At 35.1% G+C, this 9746-nt stretch overlaps 1 protein-coding gene and 1 pseudogene across 2 annotated transcripts; one reads left to right on the plus strand and one right to left on the minus strand.

Annotated features, from left to right (window-relative positions):
* The first annotated feature begins 3892 nt into the window (after positions 1 to 3892).
* LOC120124665 (psbP domain-containing protein 1, chloroplastic-like) lies at positions 3893 to 5077 on the plus strand. 2 transcript variants are annotated; one of them, XM_039143271.1, is made up of 3 exons: positions 3893 to 4048; positions 4272 to 4429; positions 4515 to 4597. In XM_039143271.1, exons 1-3 carry the CDS (start codon positions 3918 to 3920, stop codon positions 4580 to 4582), a joined length of 357 nt encoding a protein of 118 aa, XP_038999202.1. In that variant the 5' UTR covers positions 3893 to 3917; the 3' UTR covers positions 4583 to 4597. The 2 variants fall into 2 exon arrangements, with proteins under 2 accessions (XP_038999202.1, XP_038999201.1); XM_039143270.1 differs by having other exon boundaries at positions 4272 to 5077.
* Positions 5078 to 5238: 161 nt separating this feature from the next.
* Positions 5239 to 6053, minus strand: LOC120124647 (annotated as a pseudogene).
* Between the last annotated feature and the right edge of the window lie 3693 nt (positions 6054 to 9746).

Genomic DNA, 9746 nt, shown 5'->3' on the forward strand with positions numbered 1-9746 from the left:
CATAAATGCATAAATTTTTGTTCATTTTTAAATTTTTTCTATTTCAACTTAAAATTTTCCCCTTATTCGTATAAATGCTTAATTTTTTTTATCATAAATACTTAAATTTTTGCTCCTTTTTAAATTTCTATTTCAACTTAATTTTTTTTGTTTTCTTATCTAACATCCTTCAAATTTTCGTGAAATTCCAGTTCAATTCGATTATCCGATTTCTATACCGAACTTTATCGCTCAATAGCTTTTAATACAAATCTCGTACTAAAATTATGATCCCCACGAAAATTCTTGTTTTAGGACAAATTCATTTACGGGATAAAATATATAACTTTTTAAAATTACACTTTTGGTCTTAAAATTTTTAAAATGTATACTTTATTCACCAAACTTTCAAAACTTACATTTTAGTCACTAGCAAAAAATTGGGATATTACATGGAACTGGTGTCAGGAGTTGGTTTGAGCATTGGCTAGGTGCATAGATAAGACAGCCTTTTCGATTCTTTTTAGGCTTGAGTGGAGTGTTACATGTATCGTGTTTGGAGGGAGAGGTGTTTTCGAGCTTTTGGTGACAGGGCGAGGGGAAGTGAGATCTTGACGGGGGAGATTCGTGAGGATGTTTGTTTGTGACTTGTTGGGACTTGGGTGGTGGGGAGCATTAATCCAAGGATTTGTTTGGAGTGGGGACTAGGTTAATGTTCAATGGGAGGGTGGGTTTTGTATTTGATGGTTTAGTCTTTGGTTGTGTTTTGTATTGTTGTTTTTTGTTTTAGTTTGTATTGTTGTTTTTGGTTTTAGTTTGTAGCAGTGTATTCTGTTTTCTTGGATAATGAAATCAATATTCATCCTAAAAAAATGAACCATCTATATTTTAATTAAATTTTTATTAAATTGTGTAGTTCCAAATGTAATTTAAAGTTGATTTTAATCATGTTATATAACTTAAATTACGCATTTTGAAGTATCCAATCAACTTTAAAGTCAACTTTAATCATGTTATAGAACTTAAATTATGCATTTTGAACAACCCAATCCTAATTGACTTTAAAGTTGATTTTAATTATATTATATAACTTAAATTACGCATTTTAAATTATCCAATCAAATTTAAAATTGACTTTAAATTACACATTTTGAACTACACGATTTTATAAAAAAATTAATTAAAATATAGATGATTCATATATTTTTTTTATTAAAAAATAAAATCATTAGTTAAATTAAAAAGATCCAATTTAAAATTATATATAATCATGTTATATAATCTTTGAATTATAAAAAATAAAAAATAAATATAATTCTCACCATGGGCATATTCCTATTTTTTATGGAATGAAATAAAATATATTGATTATTGTGTAAAACATATCACGAACATGCGTTTGGTTCAGTGGTGTTGCGTGCGCACTATGTTCACTGTAATGGCCCTTAGGTTGATACCCGGGTAGACCCGAACTAATGCTAAATTTCATTAAATTAAATGGTGAAAGTGAAAGTAGAACAAAAAGGAAAAGATTTATTTTGTGATTAATCCTTTAGTAAAGAAAAATCTAGAGTTGGTTCTTGAAGAGTGAAGATAACTGTTGTTTATAGAAAAAAAAATAAGAAGAGAAAAAAATCCATCATCATCTTCATTCTTTTCTTCTCTTCTATTATTCATTATTCTCATAATTTTCTTGTTTGAAATCATATAGCCATAGAAAATATTAAGAAGTGAGGGAAGAAGGGGAACCTTCTCATGCTAAAGGGAAAGAAAAAGCTTGAAGAAGAAAGTAGGGAACTTTTTCTTGTAGTAACAAGCTAAGGTAATGTGTTTCTATTCTTTGAACACCCATGTAAACCCTAATATTTGGATTAGTAAGTTGGAAGCATGTTGCATATAATTAGTGCTTTGTTTTGGGATTTTAGATATAGAAACCCATTGATTTTTTTTAGGAACCTACTTGTTTTAGGTTGCAACCATATTTTAGGTTGGAACTTGTATTAGGTTACAACCATATTTTAGGTTGGAACTTGTCTTAGGTTACAACCATATTTTAGGTTGGAACTTGTTTAGTGCAACCATATTTTAGGTTGGAATTTGTTTTAGGTTGCAACCATATTTTCGGTTGGAACTAGTTTAGTGCAACCATATTTCAGGTTGGAACTTGTTGCAAGAAAGTTTGTGATATCACGTGGGTTAAAATCGTTTATTGATAATAAGTAGTAAATGTTTTTAAATGGTCCTTATGGATTCAACATTTGCAATATAATCCCTAAGGTTCATAAATTCTCCAAAAAATTATCTTCTTCAAATCTAATCGATTTGATTTATTTCGAGGTAGTTTCAAAACGGTTCTAGAATTTATAAATATGAAGGTGGTGATGTATTGTACGGGATACACACCCAACTATAGCAAGATGATATATCGTACAGGGTACACATCTAAATATAAAGGTGGTGATGTATTGTGCGGGATACACATCCAACTACAAGCAAGATGATGTATCGTACGGAGTACACATCTAAATATGAAAGTTGTGATGTATTGTACATGATACACACTCAATTATAAGCAAGGTGATGTATCATATGTGGTACACACCTAAATTTATGAGTAGCAAAGTATTATATTTGTATATCAGTTGAAATAAAGGTATGTCTTGATAAAAGACCCGTGATATCATCGAGAAAGAAGATAAATGAGGGATGACAAGTAAGTTTGATAAGGTTAACGATAGCTCGAGAAAATGATACTCTAAGTACGATTAGAAATTTTTAATGACGTTATATAACATTTTCGGCTTACTTTCTAAATTTATGGTTACATGAGTTTCATTGAATAGTCATACATTATTGGGCTCTTGTATCTCATACCTTAGTTGGTTACCATTTTTAGGATCCTGATAGTTGATAGTAGATCCAGGGAGCACCATCGCTGAGGGATTCCAGCATCTCGACTGTCAGAGTACAGTTCTTAATTCTATTAGGGGCATGTGCGTACTATGTGTAGTTGGGGTTGTATATATGTATTCAGTATGATGTCTGGTTATATATTTTGAAATGCTTTATATATTTTTGTGGATCATGAAAGAGTTGGAGCTTCGCATTTTGTATACAAACTATCTCAGTTGTCAAATATTTTGTATTTTTATCTTAAATATGTTTTTTAAAGAAGTTTTAAGTTAAAGAAATTCTTATTTTATGAACTTTTGGGTCATTCTTAGGTCGGATGTGACAATTTAAGCCTAGTGTTAACACATTGAGTTTAGGGTGTTACATTCACAGTGTCCAAGTTCAAATTCTCCCAACTTCTTTCGTATTCTACCTTCATTTCTCATTTGATTTTATTTCAACCATATGGTGACAAGTTTCACCACATGATTTGAAGATAAATATATAAATTAAATAAATATAAATTATAAAAAAAATCATTTAATCTAATGGTGACATGTGTCACTATCTAATTAGTGTTATTGAATTAAATTAAATTTAAGACCAAATTGATAGAATGTATAAGTATTGATGATCAAATTTATAATTACACAAATTTTGTTAACTGTCATGTTAGCATTTCTGTTAATTGTTAACGGTTAGTGGCTTGATTGACATCATTTAAATAGTTAGGTGGTCTGATTGATAAAATTAAAAGATCAGTGGCAAAAGTAAATGGGATAAATAGTTAGGTGATCAATGTTATAGTTTACCCTAATTATTATTACCAGTAAATTACAAATCCCAATCATTCAACGTTCTTATCATTCCTATTTCGGTCACTAACTTTTAAAAGTTCTCACTTGTGTCACTTAAGATAACCAACTTGGTGACTGAACCATTGAGAAACTGCCACGTGTGCATCACAGATTCATACATCACACATTTGATCCGACCCAAACTCTATCCTTTTGTTATTGGTCTATGTCTTTCCGCCACTGCAACTTATGCGAGCTATCGGAAAATGGCTACCATACTTGACTCGCTCTTGCCCCCGAGTCGACCCACCCTTCCAACTCGCTTCTCAACGCCACTCCCTTCTTCTGCTCCGTGTTTTTGCACTCGCAGAAACCAATCGGTAACCCATTTTTGCTCCCCCTTCCATTTTCATTCATGTTTCTTTCAATTTTGTTGATCAAAATACATTACTGGTAATTATGATTCCATGCATTTGTTTATGTGGCTTCGTTTATAGTAATCATATGATAGGAGATTTGTTTAATTGAGTAATCTATGTTGTTATTGAATGATTATGTTTTTCCCTTGTTATATAATCAGATTACAGTCTTTTCAATTTCTAGGAGTGGAATGGCATTGATTTTATCATGTATCTTCTCAGAAGTTGGTTTACATCATCTAATTGCATCTGCTGAACCATCATCAGTTGGGTTCCTAGAGTACATAGATACATTTGATGGGTATTCATTGAAGTACCCTCAGAACTGGATTCAAGTTCGAGGTACTGGAGCTGATATATTCTTCAGGGACCCTTATGTTCTTGATGAAAATCTCTCAGTTGAAATGCCCTCTCCTTCATCTTCCAGGTATAAGACGGTTGAAGATTTGGGTCCTCCCGAAGAAGCTGGAAAGAAAGTACTTGAGCAGTACTTGACAGAGTTCATGTCGACGAGGCTTGGTGTTCGGCGTGAATCAAATACACTTTCAACTTCCTCGAGAGTTACTGATGATGGGAAGCTATATTATCGACGTCTGGGGATGCATGTATAATGTGTGGGATTATGGTTTTGGTTAGGTGAACATAAAGTCGTACGGAAACACCAATGAACTCGCTGTGATGCAACAAGACAGAGTACCTAGATTGGAATGGAACCGGCGGTACCTTTCGGTTTTTGGAGTTGAGAACAACAGATTATATGAGTTGAGATTACAAACACCTGAAAGTGTATTTGTAGAAGAAGAAAATGATCTGCTGCAAGTTATGGATTCTTTTAGAGTCAACAAGGTGGCTGGCTGATCAGTTTTTAACTTGAGAATTCCCCTTCTTTTCATTTGTTTTCTTGGGCTGAGGTTTTTGTTCCTTTTTCTTTTTTCGTAGGACTACTTTTTGTTTCAGTGAAGCATACTTATTTCAATTTGGGTTATCATGCTAGACCATTTACTCCAATGGATGCATAATCAAACATGGATATAAGAATGCAATCGTCAAAGATACTCCCAAAAACTAAAAAAAAAAATCAAGTATACTCGTGTTAAAAACATGCTCACATCCAAATCCAACTATATTCGTTCAACATTCCTTGAGGGAACTTATATATCATTAGTATCCTTGGGAATCTGACCAATCGACCAAAAGCAGGTCTGCTTAGGCATGTCAAAAACAATTAGATACAGCTCTAGATGATATGCTATTAGTATCTAGAGACTATACTGATCACTATCATACTCTAAAGCAAGGTATATGTTTTATATGGAGTTCAGAAAGTAGTAAATACCTTGTTGCAAAGAGGTAGTTGAAACTGCAGAGTTATCGAGTCAATTGTCTTTCCAGGATCATTTCTTATACCAACACATTAACTCTGCATTTGCCGGCATCTGATGGTAGCTGTGGCTTTACATATATGGGATTTGAGTACTCTTCAACTTTTTAACTCTGCATGGAAATAAAGATGCTTTAATGATAATATTTAGCAGCATCAGCTGAAAATTAGCAGAAGCTCAAATGTATGAGAGAAGCTGTAACTCAAAAGCTTAAACTCTCCATCAGGAGGTACAAATGACAGAATTTGATGAGAGTGTCAAATCTAGAAGATATGGGCAGATGGGAGTGAAACTACGAAATACAAAACAAAAACTCTCCATCTCTAAACAGCAGATGCAGAAGAAAGAGGCTCACGACTGAATGTAAAACTATGAAATACAAAACATAAACTTCATTGTTTGCATATTTTGGACCTGCAGCACTCCAAGGTATGCAAGACCCTGTAGCACAGGAAGGGAATCACTTACATTCGAACTATTGCCAATCACCACACTCAAAACTTTGCTACCAATATTTGGTGGAACAAATCATTCTGTCTTAGAATGTTCGTTTCTGTTGTGAGAGGGAAGCCATTGTCTATCATCTCATCCAGAAGCCGCAACAAGCATGCTAGACTGCTAGTTCAGCTCGATTTGAGCAGCACATATTTGCTCATGGAACACAACCCACATTTCCTATAAACAGTCGCATAGAAGAAAAAGGACCGACAAAATTGACAGGGACGATCTAGCTGTGCATTCCATGAAACAGGAAATTGGGTATGTAAAGTGTAATCACCATTTTTACCTTGATCCAGCTGGTTCCCTGCTCCAATTAGCACCTACCAGCAACTTCCACCGACGACAGCTGGTTTCTCGCTCCACACAGCAGATGCCAGCAGCCCAACTCCACCAGCTGTCCCTCCACGTCCCGGTTACAACTCACAAGCAAAACAAACAACAATCATTTTTTTTTGTTTTAAGCATGTAAATGGGTTAATATATAACCCATAAAAATTACAGTGTAGAGGGGAGGAATGATACACAGAGATTGTAAAAAAAAAACCCAAATCTAGCATCAATACAACAGCAGAGATTATATTTCTAAGGTTTACTTCCCCTTTGAATATGTTATTATTATTATTTTTTATTTTCGAATTAGAGTAGCAGTAGTTTAAAAAAAATGGAAGAACAGGGGATTCGAAATAATAATAAAAGAGAAAATAACTTCAGTGACCAAAAATCCCATATAATATACGATTTTAACCAACTTTTTTCCGGATTTGCCAAAATGACCAACAAAATCGCAATGCGATCGCTAATTCGCAACGCGATCTCCATTATCGCAAATCAGTTTCCAGATTCGCAACGCGATTATGACTATCGCAATGCGATTTTCCAATTTCGCGTTGCGATTTTCCCAATTCGCAATGCGAATAAGTAAATCGCAATACGAATTTGGAAAACGCAATGCGATACTGACTATCGCAATGCAATTTTCCTAATTCGCATTGCGATTTACGTATTCGCGTTGCGATTTTCATAATTCGCAATGCGAATTAGGAAAATCGCAACGCGAATACGTAAATCGCAATGCGAATCTTACTATCACAATACGATTTACATAGCGCCATTCGTATTAACGCGTATTTTTTTTTCAAATTCCAAACACGAATTTTTTCTTAATAAATCGGAAACTGAACCGTCCACAGTAATCGCAACTCATAACCTCAAACCTAAAATCACAACACTCAGTCTCATCTCCATCTCTCACTCTCTACGGTGAAATCCGTCCCCATCTCCGAAGATTTCCGTCCGCATCGCCGGCGAAATCCCTCACAACCATTCATAGTCAAAAATCCCTCACAATCATTCAGAAATGGAAAACCAACCTCCGAGGGTTAGTTTTGTTTTATTTTTATTTTGAAATTTTTGCATTATTTTAGGTTTTTCATATTGAGATTGATGATAAGTTTACTGGTAATTTCAATAATAGATTAACCATTTCACTTAGATTTCTTATTAAATTCATTCGATTGCTGCCAATACTGCTAAACTGTTTAGCCTGTGAAGTTAGTATTTGTCTTTATTTTGTGTTTTGGTTGAAGTAACAGAAGAAGAATAGTTTCGAGAATGAAAATCGCAACGCGGAAATAACTATCGCAACGCGAAATAAAAATCGCAACGCGAAACCAAAATCGCATTGTGATTTTCATTTCGCGTTGCGATTCTCTCGTTGCGACGTTGCGATTTTCATTTCGCGTTGCGATAGTCATTTCGCGTTGCGATTCTCTCGTTGCGATAGTCATTTCCGCGTTGCGATTCTCATTATCTCGTTGCGATTTTATTTCAACCAAAAGACAAAACAGTGTTGCAAATTTTAGTTTCAAGAATAAACTATTATTTATGTTTATTGTTTTTGGTATATCTTGACAGTGTAGTTTTTGGTATATCTAACTTGGTATGTTTATTGTTTTTGTAGAAATTTTTTTCGGCTTCATTGACATTAAGGAATAAAGTTAGCCTAGCCACTACAATTGCTTCGAAGCTTTCACCTGCACAAAGAAAATTGTTTGAGGAAACCTGCTTCGGGCCATGGCTGAGAGTACAGCATCCGGGTGGAGATGCTAATTTGACCCATTTATGGCTTCAGACCATGACTAGCGATCTACCCGACAGTATACAATGTGGTGAGGAAGAGATATGGTTTCATTTTCCACCGGCGTATACTTGTTTTGGGCGGAAGGAGTTCTGCTTAATCACTGGTCTACGATTCGGACACGATGATGTAGGCCGGTACACTCGTCATATCACCCGCCCATCATGGTTATCCAGGGTTTTTCCTGATGAGTCAAAAGAGAAGCCGAACTTACACGTCGACGACATGAAGAAATTGTTTAATAAGAAAGATGATTTTACTCGGATGAATGACGTCGATGTTGTCTGAGTATGCCTTCTACTACTTTTGAATGCCGGCATTTTAGGCAGAGAGGCCAGACAACCTATTCCTCAGGAGCTAATATTATTGGTAGAGGACCTAAATGGATGGAATCTGTTTCCGTGGGGTTCGTATATATGGAAAGCTACCTGGACTAAGTTGTCGTCTGCCTTTGATGACCGCAAAAGTTTGCGGGGTGATGGGTCGAAATACACTTTGTCAGGCTTTGTTTGGGCCTTTAAGGTAAGAATTTCTATATAATATTTTCAAAATTATAATTAATTATTTAACAATTACTAATGTTTGTTATTATATTGTTTGTAGATTTGGATATTCGAGGCCTTTCCCGCCATGAAGACATATGCAATAAAAACTTCAAATGATATTCCCAGGGCTATTTCCTGGAAGAGGAAACGTCTGTTGGATTGGGAAGACTTAATACCATATGCGACAATAAATAATGTAAGTTAACACAAATACTATCATATATAAACAAGTTATTAATAGTAGACGTTTAACTTTGTTTGAGTTTTTATATTTTTAGGAGGCCAACATTCCATTAATGAGACTGACACCCACGGAGGCTGAGCTTGCCACTGATTGGTGGCAAGCTAGTCAGCGTTTTCTTGATGGCACGAATGATGAGCAGCCTCCACTTCCTCCACTTCGAGAGCCATCACCTCACCCAGAGCCATCACCTGATCGACCCGACTATACACCTCTACAACGAGAGCCATCATCTATCCCGTCACATCATCGAGCCTCTTCTCCACCATCACCTCATGATAGGCGACCGGCAAAGATGCCACGACTTCTATCTCCCTGTTCTCTACCTCCATGGGATGAGTCAAGGGAGTTACGTGATGAGGTCAATGCCTTGCGTGAGGAGATCGGTACTCTACGCGATAACGATGGTGCATGGCGTGTGGAGGTGTCTACTTTACGCGGTGAGGTTGCCGCTCTACGTGAGATGGTAGTATCGTTGCAGAATGAGGTTCATACTCTACACAACGAGGTAAGTTTAAGATTTTCCATATTTAACTTGATGATAAATTTACTCGTAATTTCACTTAAATTAACCATTTCACTTAGATTGCTTAGTAAATTTATTCGGTTGCTGCCAATACTGCTAAAATGTTTATTAACACTGTGAAGTTAGTATTTGTCTTTTTGTTTTGTCTTTTGGTTGAAGTAAATTTATTCGGTTGCTGCCAATTCTGCTAAACTGTGTATTCTTTAACACTGTGAAGTTAGTATTTGTCTTTGTTTTGTCTTTTGGTTGAAAGTTTGAAATATATTTGTCTTTATTTTCACTGTTTAAATATCATGTCTGTTTATTTATTGATATTTGTATTTAATT

This window comes from Hibiscus syriacus, unplaced genomic scaffold (assembly GCF_006381635.1).
Source record: "Hibiscus syriacus cultivar Baekdansim isolate YM2019G1 unplaced genomic scaffold, ASM638163v2 tig00110422_pilon, whole genome shotgun sequence".
Taxonomy (NCBI): Eukaryota; Viridiplantae; Streptophyta; class Magnoliopsida; order Malvales; family Malvaceae; genus Hibiscus; species Hibiscus syriacus.